The following is a 27601-nucleotide window of genomic DNA, read 5'->3' on the forward strand; positions in this document are numbered from 1 at the left end:
CCCCGCGCGCCGCGGCAGGGAGGGGCCGGCGGAGGCGGAGCCAGCGGCGGCCGAGGCTGGCGGCTCCCGCGCGACTCCGGGTCACAGATCATAGATCCCGGCGCGGCGAGGTAAGAAGCGGCGCTAGGCACACAAGGGACCGGGTGCGCAGCGGGAGGTGGCCCGGGGACCCGCCCCTCGTGTGCGCGACAGCCTTGCGGCCCACCCTCCCCAGCGGGGGGCTCAGTTCCCGGCCCGCGGTACCCTTCGCTGCTCGGCGCTCGCGCATCCCGTGCGTCCGGCTTCTTCCCGCGCCGCTCCGCATCCCTTGATACCACCCTCCCAGTTCCCCGTGGGGTTTCTCTTCTTCAGGCTAGACGCACTCGCGGTTTGTCCCCCAGATTCTTTCCGAAAGCTTCTGGAGTCTGGAGGGGGGTCGGGGGCGCAGCTGGAGGCCGCCGAGGGATGCGCCCGGCGTGGGGGCGGGGGCCGGGGACTGGGTACCATTCTTCTGGCCTTCTATGTTGACTGGTTCTCTGCGCAGCGTGCTGGCTCTACGTCTGTCGAATGAATGAATCATGAGTCCTTGTCCCTCTCTGAAGGAGGACTTTTTTGAGGTCCACGTGCTGCAGAGCACCTGGGGAGTGGGTCTCTTGAGAGAGGGTACTTGCTTCCGGTACAGCGGAAACTCCACTCTCCCTACTTCATTTCCTCTCTGCCTTCATACTGGCGGCCCCTTTGGATTGGGGGCTGGAGGAGGGTTGGGGAATGGGGGTTCTTGAAGGCCTTAACCAGGTACTTATTGAAAAGATGTTGCTGCAGGGGACTTGAGCAAACACTCTTTGAAGGTAGCAATAGAGAGGGCAGAGCTGTGGGCAATAACATCCTGCACAAGGCAGGCAGGGGCTCTCGGCACTACCAAGGTCAGCCTGGAAGAAGGGATCTGAGTACCTATTCTGGATCAAAAGTTACTTAAGGACCCCCCAGCCTCTGTTTCTTCTTCTGTAAAATGGGAAGCATTGGTGTTCATCTTCAAGGTTTTATGCATATTCAGAAAATATAATGTTTGGCATATTGGGGGCACCCAACAAACCTTGCTCTCTGTCCCCCCCCCAAAGTGACCGTTTTCTTCTCGTTTCTTCTGTCCTCACACAGGTCATAAGCAGATTCAGGTGATGTGTGTTCATTGCTGAGTGACTCCTACCCCACCCCACAAACTGCAGGGACAGTTGGGGACCTGCCAGGCACAGGCATGCCAGTACTGTCCGAAGACTCGGGTGAGTGTCTTCCACCTTGGCTGCTTGTGCCAGGCCTCGCAGGACTGGGGGAAATGAGAAGGAACAATACACAAAAAAGCGGGACCAGTCCTGTGGCGTCACCTCTGGAAGCTGCTGCCTGCCTACCCTGCAGATCTGAGCCTGCAGGGAGAAGGCTGATGTCAAGGCAGGATGAGGGTGTTGTTGAGAGAGCTCTCAAGGACAGGAAGTCCCACTGTGGACTTTGTTTTCCTCGCCTCTTCCTCAGGTTTGCATGAGACCCTGGCACTTCTGACCTCTCAGCTCAGGCCTGACTCCAACCACAGGGAGGAGATGGGCTTCTTGAGGGACGTCTTCAGTGAGAAGAGCCTCAGCTATCTGATGAAGGTGAGAGCCTGCTCGGCCTCCTTTCCCTTCCCCGGCCAAGGGAGGCTCTTCCCTGGGTCGCTCCAGCCATTTCCCTGCACTGTGAAGGTTTTGAACTCACTAGGCATGGCTTTCCGTATACACTGCTATGGAGAGGACCCGGTTTGTGGCCCTAGGTGTCACCCCCTGGGTGCGTTGTGTATCTTTGCAGATTCACGAGAAACTCCGCTATTATGAGAGGCAGAGCCCGACCCCTGTCCTGCACAGTGCCATGGCCCTCGCGGAGGATGTAAGTCCCAGACTTTCATATTTTGGTTTAAGGTGAGGCAACACTCCAGACCCAGAAAATGTTCTTGCTCGCCTTGTAATCACTGCTTAGCTGGAGACATCAGAGGCTGGGAGCCTGAGGATGAAGAGGGAGGGGTCACTTTCTTTTCCCCCTTCTCTACCTCCTTTATCTCGCCCCCTCCCGTGTGTGTGTGTGTGTGTGTGTGTGTGTGTGTGTGTGTGTACGTGTGTTCCTGGGGGACAAACCTAGATCTTTGTACATGCTAAGCAAGTTTTGTATGGCTGAGCTGTAGCTCTAGTCCTCCCTGAACCTTCTGGCATCAAGGAGGGCCTTCTTAGCCTTAGCCTGAGCCAGGAGACATGCCTATTCCTGCTGACCGTGTGTTCTGGAGCAAGCCTGTTCCCTCAGCTGTAAAATGAGAGCCTTGGATCCTATCAGTACCTCCCCACCTGTTCCTGGTGATATTAGTAGGTCAGAGAGTGTCTCGTGTCTGGGCTTTGGGAGGCTGCCATGAAGTCTTGAATTCAAGGGACTTACTGTGTGTGTCTCTGCTGACTAGCTGTGGCATCTTGACTCAGGGACCTTAGTTCTTGTGGTTTTCAGTTTAGCTATGCAGGTTGTTAATGCAAACTGACTCCTACATAGATCACCTCATATCCAACTGGTTAGCTGTCCTGTTTCCCAGAGAGCCTCAGGACAGAAGATAGCCCTGTGGGGGACCTTGTAGTCTGACAGACACAGTGTGATCATTTGGAGTGGGTTACATCCCGGGCTCTGTATTGCCAACTTTGCCACTGTGTGACCTTACACAAGTCACCTGGCCTCTCGGCCCCAGCTTTCTTGTCCTTGGGATAGCCTAGTATCAAGGGCACAGACTGTCCGGCTGAATGAGGCTGGGTTTAAATCCTGGTGATGAGCTCTGTGATCCTGGGCAAGACTTGTAATCTCTCCGGGCCTCAAGATTCTCATCCGTAAAGAGCAAAATTCAAGTGCTCATGGTGTCTGGTTTGTTGAGAATACCCACAGGAAGCAACAGCGGCTAGCAGGTTTACGCTCAGCCCATGATGCCCCCACATCCTCCACCCGTCCTAGAGTGGCAGATCTGACGTGTTTCTGGGTGCCGCAGTCATTTCTGAGGGGATCCTCGTGACTGAGGCCCAGGAAAGAGGGCTTTCCCCCCCAGGGATTCCAGCAGACTCCCACCGGGGCATCCCAGACTCCTGTCTCCTTCTCTTACAGGTGATGGAGGAGTTGCAGGCCGCCTCGGTGCACAGTGACGAGAAGGAGCTGCTGCAGCTGCTGTCCACCCCGCATCTCAGGGTAGTCATGCTGCAGTCCCTGCACACCCACGCAGATGGGTCCCCTGGGACACGGGGGTGGAGGGACTGCTGGGTCCTGAGATGGAGAGGGGGAGGCTTCTCTGTGAGGTGATCCTAAGTGGTGTCCTGAGGTAGGAGACGTTTCTTGGGCAGAAGATCTGAGCCCCCTTTCCATCCCTGCCCAGTCAGGACCCCTCCTAACCCTGTGAGGGCGTAGTGCCAGCCCTTTTGCCTGGCTTTCCTGGCAGGCTGTGCTCATGGTACACGACACCGTTGCCCAGAAGAACTTTGATCCTGTTCTGCCCCCTCTGCCCGATAATATTGACGAGGAATTCGAGGAGGAGTCGGTGAAGATTGTTCGCTTGGTGAAAAACAAGGAGCCCCTGGTATGTACAGCCCCCCCCCCCAACCCCATTCCTCTGCAGCTCACCCCGGCCTAGACAGCCAGGAAGGCACCGTCTGGAATTCACAGTGAATGGCATCCTCTTTGCCAGGGTGACTGCTCTCCTCTGCAGCATCTTTGTGTGCAGGACATTCCTTGTCCTGAGTGGGTGCAGTGCCTCTCAATTTTGGCTAAGCCGTTTTGTGCGGTGCTCACCCTGCAGGGCTGTGTAGGGTGACCGTGATCGCTTTGCTGAGAAATAGGAGTTCACAGACTCAGTCCAAGGTCCAAATGTAGCCTACAGCTTAATTTTGCTGTCTGGTTTTTTTTTTTTTAAAGCAAGGTCATGCTTACTCATTTGTCATGAGAAGTTGAGTAATGACAGCGAAACCCCGGCCTCCCCTCGAAGCCCTAGATATGTGTGCTCCGTCCTATCTAGACAGTTTGCTGACCCAGCTTTGTATACCCAGGTAGTGTGGGCACAGCCACACTCTCCTGGAGGCTGACAGATAATGCTGTTTTTGCCCCTGCTTTCAGCAGCGATGAACTGGGCAAAGAATCGAGTTTGTTTATCAGATGGGAGGAGCTTAGTACTTGCCTCAGAGAACCCCAGAACTGGCATTATCTGGTTCCAGTTTTCCCCAGCTGACCTCTGACGGGCGAGCCATGTCTCCCAGCAGATGAAGATGTCCCCGTTGCCTCTGCTTCCTCCCGGGATCCTTCCTGTGCTCTCTCAGAGCTGGGGGTGGAGGTGGTTCAGTGAGGACAATGTGCAGTGCAGTGGTGGGGACTTTGCAGGTCAGGGAACAATGGCCTTGGGAGGTGTAATGGACAGCTCTGTAGTCAGCAGAATTCATTGTCTGTGCTTCTCATGACGATACGAATGCTGTGGTAACAAATGTGCAGTGTTTGCGTGGAAAGTCAGTAACACATGGCGGACATTTATTGGACACTTACTGTTTACCTGTTTCATGCGTTTCCTTATGGGATCCCCTCCACAACCCTCCGAGTTAAATGCTCTCCCCCATCCTAGAGGAAGCAGGCTCAGAGAACGCAGGGACTTCTTGGCTGAGGCCACATGATTTCTAGTTAATGGCTGAGCTGGCTCTCTGGGCTCAGCTTCTGCACACCCCATCTCTGTGCTGACATGGGCCTCCTTACCTGGTATAGGAAATTAGGAGCTCATTAGTGCCTTTTTTTATCCCAGAAATCATCTCTTTGTGTTTCTTGGGCTAAATCCTGGTCCTGATGCTCTGGCAGGGGCATAATTGGTTCCTGTTGGCAACAGCAGAAGGCCCAGGAACACCGGGATTGGCTTGAGGCAGGTTGGGAATTTGCTAGCACATGTTGTCCTCGTTATTAAATGTCTTTGCGAGTGACAAGGGCTGTGATGAGGCAGAGAGAACACTGGTGTTGGCATCATCAAAGGCTCCCCTTTCTACGAGGGTGACTTTGAAGATTCTTAGCTTCCCTAATACCCAGTCCTTTGTGTCTTATTTATTTATATAACAGTTTAAATTGCATTTGTTTTGTGTGTGTGTGTGTGTGTGTGTGTGTGTGTGTGCTCGTGCGCGTGCGTCACAGCACAAGTATAGAGATGAGAGGGCAACTTGTAGGAGTTGGTTCTCTTTCTGCTATGTGGGCCCTGGCGATGAGACAGGCATGGTGGGAGATAACCTTTACTAGCTGAACCATCTTACTGGCTCGATTTAATTATTGTTCTTTTTGAGGTAGAGTCTCAAATAGCTCAGGCTGGCTTCAAACTCATTGTGTAGCTGAGGATGACCTTGAACTCTTTATTCTTCGTGCTCCACCTTGGGAGTGCTTGGACCGCAGGCTTGTGTGCCGTCATCACTGTGCTTTGTAAGCTGCAAAGTGTGGAGTTTTCCTCATTCTTTTCTCCTAGTCTCGTGGTGTTTGCAGCCTTGGGAAGGTCCCCACCGATCCACTTTCCTGGCCTACCAGGAGGAGGAATGAAGGAAGCAGTGCCAGCTGAGGTTGCCTTGCTGGAGCCTGCTTGTTCTTGTCTCTCATCCAGGGTGCCACTATCCGGAGAGACGAGCACTCGGGGGCCGTCGTGGTGGCCAGGATCATGCGAGGGGGCGCGGCAGATCGGAGCGGTGAGTGGACCTTGTGGAGTGAGGAGATGCCAGCCTGGCTGAGGTGGTAGCTCTCCATCTCCACCTCTAGGGTAACCTCTGTGGGGCGTGTTTCGCTTTGGGGATGTGGATGGAATTCTCAAGGTCCCAAGGTCAATAGGGATTTAACTGAAGCCTAAGAGGCTTGGAGTTCTCACGGGTGATCAGGAAAGGGCTTGGGCATTTGGTATAGGCAGAGATTAAAACACTGAAGTTTGGAGATGGACTTAGTTGGAGATTTTTTTTTGCTGGGGTGGGGATGGTCCTCATCACCTAGAGTAACCTCACCACCTGTGACACCGCAATGGACGGGAATGTGTTTGTGACCCAGATTAGTTTGGGTGGTAAACAGGTTGACAGTCATCAGTGCATGGGAAATCTCGCCGTAGGGGGATGTTACCTTCCATGTCTGGAAAACTGGTGAAGCAAGCACAGCCCCCTGAGCATATTGGTAACACAGAGGTCCTGATTTAGAAATCTGTACTCCTAATGGTGGCAGTGGCTGCTGCTGGCCCAATGCCCACTCAGAGCCACAGAGAGGCTAAATTACATGTCAGGAGAGTTTCATTAAAATGGTGGCTACGTGCTGTGGGTGGTGGCGCTTGTACCTGTAACCTCAGCTGCTTCAGAAGGGACGATTCCTTGCATACAAGAGATTAAGACCAGCCTGGGCTACATAAAAAAAAAAAGCCCGTTAAAGTAAATAAATAAGTAAATGAAGCTAGGTCGAATGAAGAGCTAAGTTGGTAGTAGGCTTGTCCAGAAAGCATGGAGCCGTGGGTTCCATCTGCATAAAACCAGGCATGGTGGTGCACATGTGTAATCCCAGCATGCAGTAAGTGGAGGTAGAAGGATCGGAAGTTCAAGGTAGCTCTCTGCTACAGTGAGTTTGAAGTCAGCCTAGGCCACCTGCATCTTAAGATAGATGGATAGGTAGATAGGTAGGTAGATGGATATATACATACATACTTACATAGCTATATAAATAGATACACAGATGAATGATAGGTGGGGTAAGTAGATAAATACATACATAGATAAGTTCTGGTGCCTGAGGGAAGATAACGATGTCCTCTGAACTCTACATGCACGTGTGCACAGGTATCCACACCTTATACTTAAACACACACACTCTCTCTGTCTCTGTATCTAAGCAGAGCTTTGGCAGAAGAAATACAGCTTTCTTCCTTCCTTTCTTTTTTCTTTCTTCCTTCCTTCCTCCCTTCCTCCTCCTCCTCCTCCTCTTCCTCTTTCCCTCCCTCCCTCCCTCCCTCCCTCCCTTCCTCCCTCCCTTTCTTTCTTTTGACAGCATTTCTCTGTGTGTAGCCCTGGCTGTCCTGGAACTTGTTTTGTAGACCAGGCTGGCCTCAGACCCATAGAGATCCTCCTGCCTCTGTGTCCCAAGTGCCGGGATTAAGGGTGTGTGCCACTACCCCCTAAATACAGCTTTCTGTGCTGAAGTGCCTATGCGTGCTTGGTAGCTCTGTTAGTTCTTAGCAGTGTGGCTTTGTAGGGCTGTTGTATGTGCCTGGCTCTCAAATGTACCTTGTACTCGGACACCTCCCCAGAGGAGGGTTTGAATTTGATACTGAGCACGTGTCTCTCTTCTCCAGCTTTAGACCTGAATCTGCCCTGCAGTGACTTCGCTAGTGCCCAGAGACATGAAGCCCAGCATCAGGGCCACTGTTTTAGTGCTGAGCCAACCTAGATCCCTGTGTCTCCTAGGTCTGGTGCATGTCGGTGACGAGCTCCGGGAGGTGAACGGGATCGCTGTCCTGCACAAGCGTCCAGACGAGATCAGTCAGATTCTGGTCCGTGTAGCATGGCTGCAGGGCGTAGGGGGGGGATCTTCAGAGACCCAGCATGGGGGCTTCTCAGCCAGGGCATCCCCTGCCTCTGCTTCCCTGTTTGTGTGAGGATGGGGCAGATGGAATGGTTTCCAGTTCACCTGCCTTCCTCTCAGCTCTACTCTTTGGCATAGTCTTCCTCTTCACCCCAGCTCTGTTGTCTGAGGACCTTTCAAGTCTCGGGTTGATCCCAGTCTAACTGACTTCCAGCCTCCTTTGCACTAACATGGGGACAGAGAGGGTTTTTCAGCTAGTGCCTGGTTATTATTAGCATGGAAGAAAGGTATCAAGTGCTTTATAACAGTGAGAAAATTCGGGGCTCTCCTGTTCTTCCTCCTGGATTCTGACACTGGGGTGCAGGCCTCTGAAGGGAAGGGAACCGCCTAGAAAGGTGGGGATGGCCGAAGATGGGAGCCCTGCGGAGGAGTGGGACCAAGGAAGGAAGTACTAATCAGGCAGGACCTAGAGTAATTTGACTGAAGTGGGTTATTAAAATAGCCCACGAGAGGCTGGAGAGATGGCTTAGTGGTTAAGAGCACTGACTGCTCTTCCAGAGGACCCAGGATCAATTCCCAACACCCAAATGGTGGCTGACAACCAGCTATAAACCCAGTGCCAGGGGATCTGATGCCCTCTTCTGGCCTCCACAGGCACTGGACATACAAATGGTATATAGACATACATGTAGATAAAACACTCTTAATACATAAAAAATAAATAGAATTTAAAATAATGCAAGAAGGGGAGGTCATGGGACCCCCGAGATCTGGTGCTTTGGGGATCTTGAGTTCTAATGAAAATCTCCAGTCTCTGTGTCCCATGTAAAGGGAGCGTTTTCGTTTCCTTACGTGCTCTATCCCGGGCGGTCCACATTAACTGCCTAGGCAGACACTTGATTCTTAATAGCAAATCCCACCCGGGCAGAGGAATGGAAGCCATCAGTCTGCCTTTCATTCGGAACCCCCACCTAGGAAGTGGGACCGGAACTCACTGAGCATCGGGTCTAGAAAGCCATCCACCACTGTTCCCTCTCCCTTCAGGCCCAGTCCCAGGGATCCATCACCCTCAAGATCATCCCTGCAACCCAGGAGGAAGACTGCTTCAAAGAGAGCAAGGTATGGGAGGTGGGCTCCCTGGGGCTTGCTCTGCTGAGGCAGGGTGGGTGTCTGAACCTTGGTCGCCGCAGTCTGAACAGCTTGTGCATCTGGCCCCAGTAACCCTCTCCAGCCAAGGACTCTAACAGTCCTAGGTGACTCATTGCACCCTGCTGTTTGGAAACAGGATTTTGCGTGGTGTGCTAACAAAAGACAAGCTTACAGTAATTGAGTAGAAAATCTGGGCCACAGAGAGAAGGTGCTTAGGAACTGGATCCCGGATCAGTGAAGTTGCTGCTATTAGCTTGGTTGTTCGCGGGGCCTACCTTTGGTCCTGACCTCTCTGCCGGGCTCTCTGTTGGAGGGTTTTTACTGTGGAAGGGGGATTGTCGAACAAATGGTTCACTGCTGTGTGGCAAGTGGTTCTGGAAGAGTCTGTAAAGCGAGAGACATCTCAGGAGGCATTTCGGGTTGGATGCTGGGGTTGGAGAGAGGTAAAGATGGTTAGAATTTCAGAGAGAAGGGTCAGATCAAGGCATCTGTAAGACAAAGGCCTGGAGGAGTCTGAGAGAAAGGGCAGGTGGGAGGGCTTAAGGGGGCAGGTGGGAGGAGCATCGCAGTGTGGGAGGGCTTAAGGGGGCAGGTGGGAGGAGCATCGCTGGGGTTATGGGTTCAGCTGTGAAGGGCCTGGCACAATTCCTGCCTAGTTTGGGTGCTCCTGTAAGCAGACCCTGGCTGAAGGGTTTGAAGGCACACAGTTTATTTGGTGGGAAGTGATCCAGACTATATAGGTAGGGAGCTGAGGGGAAGGGCAGGAGAATTTGCTGGAGAATTTGCTACCCAGAAGTCACCACCCACTGAGGGTGCCTGAAGCTTAATCCCAAAGGGCTTTGGGGATCAGAACACGTTGCTGTTCTCCCCAGCCAAGAACTGGGGAGATGTGTACATAACTCCCAGCAGGCACTGGGGCTTTGTTCTTTGTAGCTGCTGACTGTTAGATTAGAGAGGAGCAAACTCAGCAACCGCAGGATGTAAGTCCTCAGGCAAAGGGGTGCAGGTGTACCCTGAAGTCAGCCGGCGTGTACTACAGTGGTACAACCCTGGGGGTGGGAGCACAGTCCAGAGCCCAGGAGACAGCCCCACCGTGGGAAGAAGGCCTACTTCTCGGGTCTGTGGGGCCAGTGCCTCTTAGCACGGAAATCAAATGAGAACTAGCAGGGGTCAGTTTGCTCCTTTTACAATGTGGGTTTGGGGGCTTGAACTCAGGTCATCAGGTTTGGCAGCAAGTGCGTTTACCTGCTGAGCTCTCTCCCCTGCCTTGGTGAGAGGTTAAGGGCACTCTGATCACAAGGGTGTTTCTCAAAGCTCTCTGGACAGCCCAAGCTCTCTGGGAAGTGGTTCTCAACCTTCCTAAAGCTGCACCCCTTTAATACAGTTCCTCACCTTGTGGTAACCCCCCCTCCCCATGAAATTACTTTGTTGCTACTTCCTAACTGTAATTTTGTTACTGTTATGAATTGTAATGTAAATCTCTGATATACAATCCCCACAGGGTTTGAGACCCACAGGTTGAAAACCCGCTACCCTGGAGGACCTGGAATGGGTGAAGGTCAGAGGCAGGGAGGTGCAGAATGAGGCTGTTTGGAAGCCCAGGTGGGAGATTATTGAGGATGGCAGAGGGTATTGATTTGATTTCATGATGAATTTGGACTTGAAGTTCTTGGACGTGAGGCAGAAAGGAGAAAAAAAAGTAAGAGTTTTTATCAGGTGGTGAAGGAGCAGGCCAACCAGCCTTGCCACTCTGGGCTGAGTGTTTGAAGGAAGGCTCAGGACAGCTTCTGGCCCAGCAGAGGTGCCAAGACACTATTGATGAAGGGCAGGTGATTGGGGACAGCTGGTGCCCCCCTGGCCTCTTGTTTTGCAGCCACTGAAGGACCTTGCCATGGCTGTTTCTTCCTAGCGCTCTTGGATTAACTCCCAGGGCATAAATGACATTGACCCCAGTGTGGGGTCACACTGTGGACTTGATGCAGGAGAAGAATGTGGTACCCTGTCCCTTAGCCCTGTCTTCTTAAATCTTTCTTTGTGACCTACTGCTCTGTCTGGACAGCCACTCCCTGCACTATGGTGTCTGTATTTGGGTGAGGGTGTCTGTCCCTACCTCAGAGGCCCAGAAGGTTCTTACTGCTGTCTACTTTAATCTTTTGTTTTTGTCGCATGAAGGAATCTCACTCAGGCGCGTCTGAAGATGACCCTGATCTCTTTCTTTTCTCTTTGCCGCTGTAATAATGGGGCCGTGCAGTCTAGAACTGGAGTACTTGCCATAAATTCATAGCACTGGGCGACGAGGGAGAAAGAGGTGGGAGGCAGCTCTGTGTCCTTTCCCGCCTTCCCCAGAGAGGAGACTTGGCCAAATACATGGCAGACAAGGCAAGGTGGGGCTGTCGAAGCTGTGGGTGCCCGTTACAGACTTGGGAGTCGACCAATTTGGTTTTGCTGACGTCTGGGTTCCTTCCTCTGAGGACCTCTGGGTCCTTCCTTGCATGGCTCCTGACTTCATCAAGAGCAGGTCGTAGTAAAAGTAAGAATGGTTGCACATTGTGTGTGTGTTTGCTTCGTGTCTCCAGGGTTAGTTGTTACTTAGTGTGGCTGAGGCTCTAAGCATGGCGGATCAGGGCCACAGGGAAACATTTCGGTTAGAAAGAGAAAGTCAGACGTGGGACCTGTCTATATATATATTTTTTTTTACATTTTCATTTTAATTAAGTAAGATTGTGTGGGTGTGTGCATGTGTGTGTGCGCGTGTGTGCATGCGTGTGTCATACCACAGTGCACACACAGAGGCCGGAGAACAACTTGTAGGGGTTGCTTTTCTCCAGTGAAGAGAACTGGGGGCCGGAGCTCAGTTTGTCAGGTTGGCATGTGAAGCGCCTTTACCCATTGGCCCCTGTTTTCAGAGCCTGTTTGTTTGGTTTTGGTGTTGGTGCTGCTGGGGATGGAAGCAGCATCTCCTAGGTGCTGGACATGCACACTGTGCCACCGAGCCATTCCCCAGCCAGGCGATTTCCTATTACCTACGGATTTCTTGACTTAAATATCGCAAATGGATGAAGAACCCTAAGGAACAAAAGCAGGGTGTTTCTAACTAGCTTTCTAAACTACAGGCTACTGTGTCGTCTTAACTACGAAGGGCTGCTGTCATTATGTGGCCTGTGCCCTTATATAGACGGGTCCCCTCACTGCAGCCCTTGCCTTACAGGTGTTCATGCGTGCCCTCTTCCACTATGACCCTCGGGAGGACCGTGCCATCCCCTGCCAGGAGGCAGGCCTGCCCTTCCAGCGGAGCCAGGTCCTGGAGGTGGTGAGCCAAGATGACCCCACCTGGTGGCAGGCCAAGAGAGTGGGAGACACCAACCTTCGAGCTGGTCTCATCCCGTCTAAGCAGTTCCAGGAGAGGTAGGTTTGGGGTGTTGCTGCCATGTGACTGATGGCCCAGGTACTCTGAAACCCAAACCCCCTGAGTCTCTGTCACCTCAGTCGTGGGGGAACCTGCTGACGGAAATACAGTTTCCTTTGTGTCTGTGTCTGTTCTGGTCCCATAGCTAGTGGAAATGGCTGTTGGAGATTTCAATAAATGCAGGGACATTGGCTTTTCTTTTTCACTGTGGGGAATCAAATCCAGGAACTGATGAGGCACACGCTCTACTTGAGCTACAGGTCCAGCCTTCTGTTTCACTTTTCTGTTTAGAGACAGGGCCTCATTAAGTTTCCCGGGCTGGCCTTGAACTCATTCTTTAGCTCAGGATAGCCTTAACTTGAGACCTTCTGCTTCAGCCTCCCTTCAGGCCTCACGTCAGGACCAGCTAGAACATTTGAACTGAGTTAATGCATACAGTTGTCCGTTACTATACTCTGAATATACTTCTAGAACCTCTGGATACCAAAATCAATAGGTGCTTAAGGGCCTGTCCAAAATTGTATTGTATTTGCATATGACCCTTTCTCCCCACACACATTGTCTTGGTGCCATGACTCTTCTCTGGATGATTTCGGATGCTACACTGTAGTGGTTTAAATAAGAACGACCCCCATAGGCTCATGTTTGAATGCTTGGTTCCTGTTGGTGGAACTGTCTGGGAAGGATTAGGAGGTGTGACCCTGTTGGAGAAGGTGTGTCACTGGGGCGGGGCTGTGAGGTTTCCAAAGCCCATATCATTGTCATTGCCAGCTAGTTTCCTCTGCTTTGTGCATGTGGGTTGTGGGCCGTCAGCACGGTTCCAGCACCATGCCCGCCTGCCTCCGTGGTCCCCATCATGATGGTCATAAACTCCAGTCCTCTGGAGCTGTGAGCCCCAAATTAAACTTTTCTCTAAGTTGTCTTGGTCATGGCCTCTTATCACAGCAATAAAGAAACTAAGGCAGCTATTCCGTGTAAGGGCCATGTGACAGGCTGGCACGCTGTATTCTGCAGGGACAAGGGGAAGAGAGTAAGTACACAGCCAGTGTAGGCTCAGGGGTTTTCCCCAAATGTTTTCAAGCTGCAGTGGGTTGAGTTTGCTGACATGGAGCTCACGCACACAGGGCCGACGATACCCTATAACATGAACTATTAGAGAGTGGATTGGTGAACATTCAGAAGGGGGACTAGGAAGAGAAAATTACCCAGAGTCCTGTGCGTCCAAAGAGCACAGTTTGTCTCCCATCTGTGCTTTCTCTGTGTGTGTTGCACCAAGGGTTTCCCTTTTTTAACTTGAGAGTTTGACATTAGCATTTCCCTGTTTGCATGTTCCTCGTATACCATCTTAATGCTTATGTAATATTTCACGAGGAATGGTCACTTGATCGTGAGCTGTATTTATTAGGATTGGTTTGGCTTGTGCTGTATATCTTTTAAAAATCATTTAATGTGTATGTGTGTGCCTGCATGTATGTTGTATGCACCGTGTGCATGTAGTGGCTGGGGATGTGGACATCAGAAGAGGGCACTGGATCTCCTGGAGAACTGAAGTTACAGGTTGCTGTGAGCTGCCATGTGGGTGCTGGGAGTCAAACCTGGGTTCTCTGGAAGAGCAGTGACTGCTCTCAACCACTGAGCCATCTCTACAGCCCCTTGTCATTTTTAGTCATATATTGTTGCTGCTGTTGTTACTATTGTTGTTAGTGTTAGTAGCGTTGTTTTGAGGCTGGGTCTTGCCCGCCTTGAACTCATGACAGTCTTCCTATTTCAGCCTCTTGAGTGCAAGCCAGCATTCCTGACACTTGTGTTAGGCTTCTTAATTTCAGCTGTGAACCCTTGCTCTGCCCTGAAGGAACTCACAGTGAAGAGGAAAAACCAGACCTCCTTCCAACACACACTTTATGTAGGGGTGACTGGTGTGAGGGACGTTTTCTTTGTGATCTTGTACCAGGAGCACGAACCCTTTCTTGTCCAGGCATGCAGGGAAGGCTTCACGGAGGAAGGGTTGTGCCTGAGCACTGTCTGACTTCCCTGTGGTTGCCCCCTAAGGCGGGCTGCAGTTTTTCTCTGGTGCAGGTTGCTATAGTGATCATGCACACAGAAAATTTGCAAGTCTTACTGTCTTAGAGGTGGGAGAGAGCCCTTACCTGCTTTATTATTTTTATTTTATTTTTTGCATGTGTATATGCATGCACCCGTGCCCTTGTGTGTGCGCATGTGGAGGCTGAGGTTAGTACCAGGTGTCTTCCTTGGTTGTTCTCACCTTAGTTTTTGAGACAGGGTCTCTGAACCTGTCCCGCTAATGTGACTAGTCTTGATGGTCAGCGAGCCTCAGGGATCCCCTGTCCCTGCCTCCAGGACTGGTATTACAACCGTGTGTCACAGCCTCCAGCAGTTCTTTTGTTGATGCTGAGGCTCAAACTCGGTTCCTTCCGCTTGCGTGGCAGGCACTTCACCAGCATTCTCCCCAGACTCTTGCCTCTGAAATATGGAATCTAGATGCTGCAAGAGCCCTGCAGGGATGTTTGACACGAGGGAGACCTGGGTGATGGCCTGCCTGACACTTGTCTTGGATACTGCTGGGGAGGGCCATGCCCTCTAGTAGTGTATGTGGGGGGCATGACATCAGTGTCACTTCTGACCCATAGCCCTTCCTGAGAGATCTGCTGGTTTCCATTTTCCTTGGGGATGGGGAGGCAGGGTGGGGTGGAGAAGAACCTCCCTGCCTCAGGAATCAGCTGAGGTAGCATAACGAGCAGTGATGACCCGGGCAACAGCTTGCATTCCTTCGTGTGACTGTCTTGGGAAGGACAAACCTTTCACAGGCTGGGAGACTCATTCCCCCCCCCCCCATTATAAACTAGTCAGCTCTGTGAAAGTGTCCCCTTCCCTACCCAGAGCTCCCTGTGAAGTAGGAGGTCCTTGGCGTGCCCAGGTTTATCCAGCCGTGGAATTCAGACCTTGGTTTCCCCAAGTTTCTAGAAAGTTCCCTTCAGCTAGTTCTCTAACCCAGCTGATGGCGTCCACCCGTGTCCCTGCAGGCGGCTGAGCTACCGGAGAACGACAGGCACCCTGCCAAGCCCCCAGAGCTTCAAAAAGCCCCCCTGTGAGTAGAGTGGCGGAGGTGGGGTGCGGAAGGGGGAGAAGAAACTGACACTGAGTTAGAGGGAGGGTCACCAGAGGCCCTGTCTGAGCCTGCAGACCTCCAGAGGAAAGAGAAGGTGGGGAGAAGCATCGGGAGGGGAGGACAGCCATCATAGAGAAGAACTTCTGTATTGGGGTCCATGGATACCCCTGGAGACATGTTAACACCATGCCAAGCTGGTATGCAAGCCTCTGTGGGTGTCTGTTTGGAAGAGAGTGCCAAGCTCTCTTCAGCTGCCTAAGGAACACTTTGAACTTGAACATTAACATTTGCTGATATGGAATGGGAATTGGGTGTCCACGCATGACCGTATGCATTGTAAGATTAGCTATGAATGTACCCCAATTGTAAAATTGCTTAAACCATTATGGTTTTTTTTGTGACTTTATTTATTTATTTTTTGGTAACTCAATTGTGTGGTTCTCGAGTGTGAACTTTTAGATAATATTTTGTCTCAGTGTCTCTTCAATGCATGTACTCTCCGTGAAGCCCTGGGCCACCGATTGAATAACCCTGCATGGTCCAGGACAGTGTGTCCCAGAGAAGCCAAGAGGTTGCACACCTTGCTAAGTGCCCTTGCACCTCTGTGATAGCGTTGGGAGGTTCCAACAGAAGATGCTCTTTAGTTCTGAATTTGAAGTAGACACCAGTTGCTGTCTAGTGCATCCCGTAGAAGCATGCTAAGAACGTCTCTGTGGTTGAGACAGCTTTAGCTTGTTGGCTGGCGTTTGTTGGAAATTCTCTGTGCACCTTGCCCTGAAAACAGGCTTGCCTACTGCCTTGTGTTTTTGAAGTATTATTGTTTGGTCATGGCAGGTCCAACCCCTGGGCCCAAGGCAGGTGCTCTACTGCGGAACCATTCCCCCTCCCCTGCCTCTGGTCACAGCGGTCCTGTGAAGTGGGTGGGATGGCATCCTCACTCCCCGAATGGAAGCTTGGAGAGTCATAAGGTTCCACGAGGGTTTTAGAGGTCTTTTGGGAAGGGCTCGGATTAGAATCCCTCACAAAGCGGGGCTCTCCCCAAATCTACCTTCTGTTGCTGGTGGCTCCTACTGAGTGAGGGGGGCCTGTTCAGGTACCTACATTTTCCTAGCAGGCCTTAGACTCTAGGAAAGCGGGGACCGGGTTCCTTTCCTACCGTGGGACCTCAGAAATGCCAAGCAGGGGGGAAGCTGCTGAGTGGGTCGGCCAGGAGGCCACTTCCCCGGGCCACACACTAACTTCCCCCGGCTGCTGATGAGCCGCACACAAGAAGACTAATTAGCAGGGCTGGGGTTTAATAACGCACCACCGTTCAGATCATAGGCCTGTTGGAGCAAGGAAATGGGGCAGATGGAGTTCTCCTCAGGCTGCCGAGGCTGTAGCTGCCTCTCAGCCGCAGGGCTTCCTGCTTCCCTGCACTAATGCTGTCCCATCTGTCTTTTATGCAAACTGCAGATGATCAGCCTTGTGACAAAGGTAGGCCTGGTGTTTGTCCCCCGTGCACATGAGTGAGGCCCCCTTTTCTGGGGCCTCTCTGGGGCTGAGGGGGCTGGTTTTCCTCCCCGCACCTGGGTACCTTTGCCCAGATGCGCGGGGTGGGAACAGGCTTCAAAGCCTTAGGACCCCCTCCCCCTGTGTCTGGCATTAAAGGATGATACTGTGACCCCAGTGCTAGGTAAGAGAAAAAACAGGAAGGCAGGGCAGGGGGTGAGGGCTTCCATCTTATTCCTGTGTTCCATCTGGGCTCACAAAGATGGGGAGGGGGCTTCCTGGCCCAGAATCCCCACCAAGGGCTGGAAACAGAAGAGCTGGTCCCAAGCCACAAAGGTCTTTTTAGACCCTGCCCCATCACTATCACAGAGGGCTCTGCCCGACTACCTAGTGGCTGGGTCCCTGTGGGCTTGAGGATGTATCCAGTGTGACTTACTCCCCTCTCTGTTTGGTTTCCAGAGACCTGTGACTGTGAAGGGTACCCCAAAGGGCACTATGTGGGTGAGTTGCTCCCCTGGAAACTCTCCAAGCCCAGGCCCAGGCTCCCCCAGGAACCTGACAGGAGCTGCTGAGCCTGGGGAACACTCATCTCATTGCCAAGAATTAGTCAGCAGAAGGCGGTGCCCACTCAGGCCCAGGGCCCGCCCAGCTGCAGAGCTGGAGAGAGACACAGAGCCCTACGCTGACACTAATTTTATCTTCATTGTTGTAATTGGAGTTTATTCAGTGTGGGCCTCACCACTACACACAGCGAAGGGATTTTGTTTTCCCCAGCGTTTCCCCCTTAAAGGTCATAGAAGACAGACAAATGTCTCCCAGTGTTTATTCAGATGTGATTTCAGACTCACAGAACTAGTCAGAGAACTCCTGGGTACTCCACGCCAGACCTGAGAATTTTTAGCTCTCTGAGCCTTTCTCATTTCTTTTGCTGCCGCCTGTCACGTGAGAGTTAATGTACGCATCCTGCCCCTGTACGCCCGAGCACCTCAGTGTGTATTTCCTATGGACAGGACATCCTGTGACATGACTTCAGGATAGTGATCAAATCTTGGACATTTCCTCTGCATACAATTCTATTGTCTTATATGCTGTTATTAAAATGTCACCAGTTATCCCAATAATGTCCTTTATTTCCCCTGGTCTGGGATCCAATCTAGACCCATTCACTGCCTTTGAACATCAGAGTTCCCATTTTACAGATAAGGAAATTGAGGCTCAGAGAAATGAAGTGACTTATTAATCCAAGGTAAATCACACAGCAAGGAAAACAGTGACCTTGAGCTCCAGTCTTTGGGTATGGGGGCCACCTGTGTGGCCAGCGCAGGAGGCTGGGCAGCCAGGCGCCCAGCCTTACCTCCATACTTGGCTCCCTATAGAAGGCCTTTATTGGGGAATCTCAGAACCAATACCACCTTGTCCTTTTTCCCTCCTCAAGCTGGTCTTCGGAGAAGCTTCCGGCTAGGCTGCAGGGAGCGGCTGGGTGGCTCACAGGAGACAAAGGTGATTGCAGGAGCTGAGTCTCAGGAGCTGCTGACCTATGAGGAGGTGGCCAGGTACCAACAGCAGCCTGGGGAGCGGCCCCGCCTGGTGGTTCTGATTGGTAGGTGATATCCTGAATTTCCAGGTGGGCTGGCTTCCTCAGGCCTGGTGAGGAAGGAGTTCTGTAGGTACTGAGGCAACCTTCCCTTTGTTCCAGGGTCTCTGGGAGCCCACCTGCATGAGCTGAAGCAAAGAATGGTGGCCGAGGACCCCCAGCACTTTGGTGTCGCAGTTCCACGTAAGACGGCTTATGTGCGCGCGTGCATGTGTGTGCCCACGAATGCTTTTCAGGGACTGAATTCTTCATGCTCATCTTGACCTTTTTGGAACTTTGGGTGTGAGCACCCACTAGACATTGCCTGTTACATATATGTTATATACATATGGGGGGACCTCGGAATGATGGGAAGAGTCTCGTTCTCGGGTGACAGCTGCAGCAGCACCTGCCTAGTGTCTGACTGGGGAGGGGAGTGAGTCCAGAGCACACTGGCTACCATGAAGCCCAGAGCTGGTGAGGTGGAGGTACTGCCAAGCATTCCACTGAGAGGGGGCGCTATTGCTGTAGCTGGATGGTAATTGGGTAGGTGGCTGGGCACACTCCTGGGTATTGTCAGTGGTTCTAATCCCAAAGGCAGTGGGTTGCCTGGTTGTAGGTGAGGGTCTTGGTTCTAGAGGAGGAGAGAAGAATGAGAGCCAGGTCCTAAGCCCTTACATGTAGAAACTAGGCTGCCCCCTACCAGTACCCTAGAGAAGAGGTACTATAATGCCATGCTAAGGAGGAGAAGCCTCAAGGCTCAGGGAGGTTAAGTATCACATATAAGCCTAGCATCACACAGGGCGAAGGGGGTGGAGCTAGGCTTGGAGCCCAGGTCATTGCTAAGTGTGTGGCTACATGGCCATTCCCATGCTGCCCCATGTCCTGTTTCTCTAAGTGCCTTTCCTCATTCTCTGGCCTCCTGGCCCTGGAGGGATGCAGTGTGGATGTCTGGTCACCATGGGGCAGGAATATTGTAGGACAGGAATGATCTTTTCCAGAATGTTTTGGGGAGGGGTAACTACAGAGACTTCCTTAGACCGCATTGTTCTTCCTGATCCCAAGGCCAACAGCCAAGCCCACGTCCAACAGCCGATCCCACAGCCGTCAGAATCATCTAGAACACTGTCCGAAGTAGAAGAGACTTAGGGGAGGTGGTGGGTCTGTGGAGGCCACTCTGGAAGCACAGCTCTGCGGACTTTGGGAGGCCCCAGCCTTTAAGTCTCAGGTGGATGAAGCAGGATGTCAGGAGTCCCTCACGCTTACACTTCTGTCCCTGCGAAGCCTACATTCAGAATTCAGGCCTGCCTGTTCCCAGGCACCCACAGCACGGTGAAGTCAGGCAAGGCTTCCCAGAGGTGGTGACTTTTATGTTAAATGGTGAAGTATAAATAGAAGTTTTCTGAGCGGAGAAGAAAGGAAGCGTTTGCTGTACAGAGGGAGGAGCCTGTGCTGAGAGAGTTGATGGTGTGACCCAAGGTAGCTCTGCTAAGGCCTGGGAACGTTAGTGTGGCCGGTGAGGCAGTAGAGGGAGCTGCATTGGAGGTTGGGCACATCATGAGGGGGCTCGTGGGCTCCTGAAGATGCTTAACATCGAATCAGCAGATAAAGGTCTGAAGACGGTGATGTGGGAAGGGGCCCTTAGCAACTCTTTGGGGGATTGCCCTGATGCCACCTAGAACTGTCTTCCCAGTTCCCCTGTCTTCTGGGCATCCTCAAGGCTGGGTAACTGTCTTCTGGGCATCCTCAAGGCTGGGTAACTGTCTTCCCAGTTCCCCTGTCTTCTGGGCATCCTCAAGGCTGGGTAACTGTCTTCCCAGTTCTCCTGTCTTCTGGGCATCCTCAAGGCTGAATAACTGTCCTCCCAGTTCCCCTGTCTTCTAGGAAAGCTCGGTGTTGCCCCTCACGTCAGTCACCCTTCTCTACATAGTGAATTTGAGGCCAGTCTGGGTTCTGTGAGATCCTGTCTGTAGAAGGAGGGGCGCTCCTTTGGCCTGGATGAAAGACTTGTGCGCTTTGAGGACACTTGATGAATGGAAGTGGCTGGTTCTTGCAGAGATCAGTGATGAGCTCTGGGGCAGGGGTGCAGGCTTGCTGCTCTTCTTGGCCCAGCAATTCTTCTTTCTTTAAAAGACACCACCAGACCCCGAAAGAGCCATGAGAAGGAAGGGGTGGAGTATCACTTTGTCTCCAAGCAAGCGTTCGAGGCTGACTTGCATCATAACAAGTATGTTGCTTCATGAGCCAGTGGGCCCTCTGGTCCGTGTGTCTCTGTGATCATCCGATTTTATATCAGTATTTGACCCCACGGGTGGGCTTCTGGAAGGATGGGGGAAGCAGGAAGTGGGAGAGATGTCTTATTGCAAAGTCTGCTTTGCCTTTCTTTCTTTCTTTCTTTCTTTCTTTCTTTCTTTCTTTCTTTCTTTCTTCTCTCTCTCTCTCTCTCTCTCTCTCTCTCTTTCTTTCTCTCTCTGTCTTTCTCTCTCTCCTTCCTTCCCTCCTTCCTTCCTTTCTTTCTTCTTTCATGCCTATGTGTGTGTGTGAATTTTGGATTGCTCAGAAACTGAAGTCTTTTCCCTTTGATGGTGTTTTAGGTTCCTGGAACACGGTGAATATAAGGAGAATCTCTATGGGACCAGCCTGGAGGCCATTCAGGCTGTTATGGCCAAAAACAAAATTTGCTTGGTGGATGTAGAACCAGAAGTGAGTTCCTGGTCCATCTGGGCATGCGAGTCTATGGAACCTGTAACCCAGGGTGGCTATCCATTCTATAGAACTCTTTAGAACAGTCTAAGGACGTTTTAGCTCAGAACACTGATGTTAGGCGTGCTTGATCCTCTCCTTGAGAAATGGATGAAATCTTTTTTAGCCCCAAACATGGCCTGCTACGGTCAAGTACAGGATTAATTTGAGGGAGCCCAGGAACCCGCTGAGTAGCTCAGATATCCAGGACAGTAACCCTTACATGGAGCAAATCATGCAGTAGATTGGCTATAGCTATGGCGGCACACGCCTGTAGTCCCAGAACTTGGGAGGCTGAGGCAAGATGATGGTGAGTTTAAGATAAGCCTGGGCTACACACTTGTACTTGTCTGAAAAGGGGGTGGGAGTGGGATATAGAGATAGTTTGGTATCTCATGCTCGCTGGTCTTCCACAGGACCTGAGTTCAGTTCCTAGATCCCATGTCAAGTGACTGCAACTCCAGTTCCAGGGGGATCTGATGCCCTCTCTGGACTCTGCCGGCATTGCATCCACAAATGCATGTTAGCCACACTCAGGCACACACACATATGTTTAAGTCCCTGTCTCTGCTTGGCCAATTGTAACAGGACAGAAAACTGTTAGTGTATATACACAGGCCACGCTATTCTCCTCTCCTTCCTTGCCAGTCTCCTGCCTCTGCAATGGGAACAAGTGTATGTAGTGAAGGAGAGGCCCTGAGGGAAGAGTTGGGGAACGCCTGACCTGCACAGACCTTCAGAGCCTGTCCCGGCTCCCTGCGGCTGGACATCTGCAGGCTCCGCAGGCATCTGGACGTCTTCTTAACCTTGTCTTTCAGAAAAACTCCCTCACTTTGAACTCAGCATAAGGATTTTTTCCCCTACTACAGGAACAGAGTTTTGATGTTACAGTACAGAATGTGTGCTTTATTTTACCGGAGTCACCTTGAAACATATTTCTAAAAGCGCAGCTTGCCCGGAAGGGAACGACTCACTTATTTGCGCTCACCGTGAGTTGGTAGTTGATGTCTAGAGGCTGGAGAGGTGGCTCAGCACTAAGAACACACACTGCTCTTGCAGGAGGCCAGAGCTCAGTTCCCAGCTTTCACGCTGGGTGCCTCACAGCTGCCTGTAATTCTAGCTCCAGGGGATCCTTCACCTCCTTGGGCCTCTTCGGGTACCTGCACTCATGCAGGTGTAAGTGTGTGTGCTTTTGCACTCATATGCAGATGTGAGTGTCTGGCTTTTACAAAGGTTCACTTCTTGGCACTACATGGTAGCTCACAAACTGCTTGTAACTTCAATCCTAGGGACTCCAACCTGTCTTTGGGCCTCCAAGGGCACCAGGCACACACAGGCAAAACATTCATCCACATAAAAATAAACCTTTTTAAAACTATCAAAATACAAATGTCAAAGATTTGTTTTAAATCCTCATCTCATTTTTATGTGCGTGAGTGTTTTGCCTGCCGCTGTATCTGTGCACTACATGTATGTGGTGCCTGAGGAGACCAGGTGAGGGCATTGCATCTCTTGGAACTGGGAGTATAGACAGTTGTGAGCACCATGTGGGTGCTGGGAAATCAAAACTGGGTCCTCTGGAAGAGCAGGTCAGTCAGTACTTTTAAGTGCTGAGTTATTGCTCCAGATCCTCCAAGATCTTTGGTTTTTTTGTTTGTTTGTTTTTCCAAGACAGGGTTTCTCTGTATACAAAGAAGCTGTGTACAGCACTGACCATCCTGCCTTTGTAGACCAGGCTGGTCTAGAACTCAGAGATCCTCTTGTCTCTGCCTCCCGAGTGCTGGGATTAAAGGCGTGCACCACCATGCCCAGCCTCTGAAATATTTTTTGAAACACGGTTTTATTGATTTTTGAGTGTATGCAGATAGTGCATAGAAATTTAATTCCGGTGTGGACAAATGGAGGCCTTTACCCTGTGCAGAAGATACACTCTATTAGCAGTACGCCTTGTGTGTGGGCAAACAGAAATCTCTACTTGCTCCCAGTGACTCCATAGATCGTCACTTCCTTTACTCTGCACACCTTTGCTGCTTTGAGTATCAGAAGGTGGCCCGTGGAACAGCCCAGTCACAGTGTAGTTAGATTGATGGTGGAGGCTAAAACCTATGTATGCTGAGCCTTGAACCCTTGGCTCAGCTATGGGGTGGCCCAGGGGAGTTCAGTGTCAAAGGAACAGAGACTGTGGCTAGTCTGCCCAGTAGAAGTCCATCATCTCAGGACTGACCACAGGGACCCTTGAGGATGAAAGCCTAGGATGACTGAGCTTCCAGAATGTATGTGTTGCAAAAAGCGTATTGTCTTCTGGAATTTTTTTTAGGCACTAAGACACCTGAGGACCCCTGAGTTTAAACCCTATATTATATTTGTAAAACCTGCAATTCAGGAGAAAAGGAAGACGCCGCCTGTGTCTCCAGACTCTGAGGGCACAGCAGCTCGGCTTGTAAGTTTCAAGTTGATCATGTCTCCTTTCAAAGGAGGGTGGCTGCACCTAGCTGACTGTGGGTCCTCCGAGGAAGAGGGACAGAGGACATGCTTCTGCATAAGGCTGTCGTTAAGATCCCTTTTACAAGACTAAGAGAAGATGGTCATGTCGCCAGAGGGTTCAGGGTGAGTGGGGACCATGCCTTCTAATTTAAGAAGGACATCTTTGCCTGGACTCGCCACCCTCTGCAACCTCATGCCAACATCCTCCCCTGCAGGTAATTGTGCAGGATGTGTGTGTGTGCATGTACACAAGTGTGAATATGGAGGTTAGAGGTCAGCTTTAGGTGTCGTTGCTCACAAGTTGTCACTTTGGTTTTCATTGGTTTTGTTCTACGAGTGTGTGTGCGCATGCGTGTGTGTGTGTGTGTGTGTGTGTGTGTGTGTGTGTGCGCGCGAGCGCGCGCACTTGCTTGCTTGCAGCAGTGGGTGAGGCAGGACTGAAGGTCCAGGGGCTGTGTGGAGACACTGCAGAGGGCTCCTGAGTATACGAATAGTCCTGAAAGAGAGAAGAAAGGCTTGCAAAGCACTTCCCTGGAGAACCTAGGTTTTTTTCCTCTTGGCAGATATAAGAAGAAATGAGCTCAATATTTTCTTAGGTTTCCAGCATTTAAAAAAAAATGTCTGGGCCTTCATCACTCATCCCTGAAATCACTGATGCTGCAGAAAAGTAGGAACTGATGACAGGGGGAAAGAATATTTTGGAAGTAGGTCTCCATGGGGGAGGCCAGAATCCCACCTTTCCATACAGTGTTGTGAAAACAGGTCCCTAGAAACAGAGAGGGCAACAGAGGACTGCAGAGGGACAGAAAGAGACACCGGTGAAGCCAACAACAAAGTTCACATTGTATTTTCTCAGGTAGATCCACCGTTTTCTCCACAAACCAGGCTCATTGTCTGTGCTACACGATTGAAATTCCAGTTTCTAGGGACTCTGCATGAAGCCCCACCAGGCTGCTGAAGGCAGAGTTTCTGTGTAAATCTTAATGCGAGGTGTTGGGAAAGAAGCGAAGTGCCCTAGGAGATGGGGTATCTGAGCAGAGTTGTCCCAAGGCTCTCCTAGGTCATCCTCCCTTCGCTATCCTGCTAACCCAGCCCTAGTGTAAAACATAGAATCAGTACTCTGCTACTAGTCAATAGAACTCCTCTGTTTTTTGGAGACAGGGTCTTGCTTTGCAGCCCAGGCTGGATTAGAACTCATGATCCCCTTGCCTTAGCTTCCCAAGTGCTGGGATTGCTGGTGTGTACCATCACATCCAGCTTCACACCTCTTTGGAAACATTTGGGGCCAGGAACATGATCTTGACTTTTATACACAGATATAATAAGGTATCCCGAAACAATGGTTCTCAGTTCAGAGGTCCTCAGGGGATATTTTGTGAGTGAGAGAGTGATTGTGTCTGCTGCCCACTGATTTCCTTCTGTGTAATACGCTGTTACTACACTCTGGTCTCACGCTCACAGTTAAGGTTATCTACAGGACACAGCGATCCACTCGACACAATAAATAAATGCAGGTTCCGACGGGGGCGTGTTCCCCCAGGGCCCATACCGTCCCTTTCCTTGCAGGATGAACAGCAGCAAGAGATGGCCGCCTCTGCTGCCTTCATTGATCAGCACTATGGGCACCTGATTGACGCTGTGCTCGTGAGGGAGGACCTGCAGGGCATCTGCAGCCAGCTCAGAGCGGTCCTAGAAAAGCTGAGCAAGGACACTTACTGGGTACCCATCGATTGGGTGAGGTAACTTCATCCCATAGCATCCCGTCTGGCCGGACCTTGAAGACCATATTGTCTAGCCTCCCTCGTGTGTTGTCAAGTACGGAGAGGGGCAGGATTTCCCACAGACTGTCATCACCGAGCATTAGTGGGAAGCCTCGTTTGACGTCGGCAGGATTTCCCACAAACGGTCGTCACTCAGTATTAGTGGGAAGCCTTGTTTGATGTTGGGTTTTTGTCTGTCTTTCTGCACTGCACCCCTTCATGAGTTGAGTTGAAAGGGGCAGTTCATAGAATAACATGTCATCCATTAAAAATCTTGTAGGCAAGTTGGCCTTGATCCTTTGTACCAAAGCTATGTAGCCACTGTCTTTTGGGGGTGGTGGTGGTGAATTTATATAGTGATTCACAGTGAGGATTCAGCTTTATAAATATGACACTTCACTGGTCTAACTTTGTTGGGAGTTGTTTTCCCCAAGGGGATCTTCTGTGCAAATGACCTGTCTTGCAGCACTGAAATATTACTTAAAAAAAATTTTTTTTTGGTAGTGCTTGCCTGGTGGTAGAGAAATTGGTTCCCTGCCTTTCCACATAGTTTGTATACATGATGTTTTTCCTGCAAGACAGAGGCACACGTAACAGTCCACATGGCCCACTAGTCGGTTCTACCATGCAGCAGTGCCTTTGGGGACTCTTGAGGAATGTCAGGCTGCCTGTCCCCTTTCTAAATACTCCCCGTGCCCCTGGAAGTGAGTCCTTGCTGTGTTTGATTTGTCCTGTAATATCTGCTCTCTGTCATGCGTTGGTCCTAGGCTTTCTGTTTTCAGTTTGGGGGCTCCTGTTGTGCTAGATTGTGGGGAATCAGAAGACTTCCATCTGTCAAAGCTGTGTCTCAGCCACAATAAATCAGTCCTGTCTAAAAGCGTGTAGACTCCAAGTGTGGCTCTGTCGTGTTGTCTCTAAGCAGCAGTGATTTCTGAAGGGACTGTGACAGGTCATGGCTACTCCGAGAGTTTTACTTCTGATGAGCCGCCAGCGCATGTAAGTTTGTGCTGAGCCGCCAGCACATGTAAGTTTGTGCTGAGCCGCCAGCACATGTAAGTTTGTGCTGAGCCGTCTTGCGCATTATCTTTGTAAATACACCAAGCCGACGATGTAGCAATGTTACCATTCCCATTTTACAACTGAGGGAAAAAATGAGACTTAGAAACTTTAAATCATGTGTCCAAGTTCATACACCTGAAAAACAGTCCAAGGCTCAGGAGGTTTGTCCATCCATAAAAGTGCTTACCTGCAAGTTTAATGACTTGAGTTCAAATCCCCAGAACCCATTTGTAGTGTGTTTTCATAACCACGGCAGTTTAGTCAGGAGATCGGAAGTGGAAACAGGAGATTCTCTGGACACTTTTGAACTGGCTAGTCTGCACTTACACCTGTGCACACACATACATACATACTAAACATGCACAATGATACGACTGTATGTATTTGAGCCTCAAAATTCCTCACACGAGCTATGATCCTTAACCACAATGCTATACCACCTCATGCTTTTGTGCTTTCTCCAATGGGGGCTCCCTAATGAAGTGACTGACCTGTGAGGAGTGTATTCATAGATAAACAGTGTGCAGTTTGCTTGCATCTTCTAGGACCAGAGAAAGGATGCCGTTTGTACACATCCAAGATACCTTATCCCTGAAACAGGCAAGGCAGACAGCGAAGCACCAGGCAGGCTGTTTGCTAACTTTCTTGCGTAAGAACTCTAGCAGCTCTTTGGCTTATCCCAGGTCACCCACCAACCAGGATCTCATTTGTAGGACTTCCCCGCCAAGGGCAGGTCCTTCTTACTGGATTTGTAGCCAGTGAAACAGCAACTTAACTATTTCCCAGAAATCCAGGCGCGGTAGGGGAGTGGGGAAAGGGCTGCCTCATGAAGGGTGATGGAGAACTGGGATCTTGAGTCCACTCCCAGGGAGATGACACTGTAGGAAGAGCTCATTCCTGGCCACTTCACATCTGCAGCATGGTGGCGACCTTACCTGGTTACAGGAAGCCCGATGTGACTTGCCCTCTGGTATTGGGCACGCATGTCTAGTATACTAAAGAGTCATTTTCTGCTTACTCCTTATTTTGAGCCAATTCTCAGATGAGAGGTGATAGTAACCCAGTGTGGATTATGAGGTAAGGTATGAAAATGGGCTTGATTTATTTGCAATTAAAGTGTCTTCCCTTCTCCCAGGACAAGTTATGTTCACAGCTCTTTGTCTGCTAGGAGAACCGTGGGAGCAGAGAGGATAGGACCCCGGGGACAGGTGTCATCTGGAAGATGTGTTATTGCCGTT

At 50.9% G+C, this 27601-nt stretch overlaps 2 protein-coding genes across 2 annotated transcripts in view; one reads left to right on the forward strand and one right to left on the reverse strand.

Annotated features, from left to right (window-relative positions):
- Positions 1–486, reverse strand: part of Cd300lg (CD300 molecule like family member g) — a 31759-nt gene extending 31273 nt beyond the window's left edge. The window contains exon 1 of the mRNA XM_026790185.1: positions 244–486. Within this exon, the coding sequence (XP_026645986.1) occupies positions 244–486 (243 nt within the window). The remainder of the gene's footprint in view (positions 1–243) is intronic.
- On the forward strand, positions 28–26185 carry Mpp3 (membrane palmitoylated protein 3). The gene is made up of 19 exons (XM_026777032.1): positions 28–110; positions 1135–1256; positions 1504–1622; positions 1813–1890; positions 3130–3210; positions 3458–3595; positions 5630–5711; positions 7455–7540; positions 8617–8691; positions 11930–12126; positions 15169–15233; positions 16710–16730; positions 17205–17246; positions 18181–18345; positions 18442–18522; positions 20452–20545; positions 20913–21021; positions 23378–23500; positions 25111–26185. Exons 2-19 carry the CDS (start codon positions 1232–1234, stop codon positions 25285–25287), a joined length of 1758 nt encoding a protein of 585 aa, XP_026632833.1. The 5' UTR covers positions 28–110; positions 1135–1231; the 3' UTR covers positions 25288–26185.
- The last annotated feature ends 1416 nt before the right edge of the window (positions 26186–27601 follow it).

The sequence above is a fragment of the Microtus ochrogaster genome, unplaced genomic scaffold (assembly GCF_000317375.1).
Source record: "Microtus ochrogaster isolate Prairie Vole_2 unplaced genomic scaffold, MicOch1.0 UNK44, whole genome shotgun sequence".
In the NCBI taxonomy this organism is placed as follows: Eukaryota; Metazoa; Chordata; class Mammalia; order Rodentia; family Cricetidae; genus Microtus; species Microtus ochrogaster.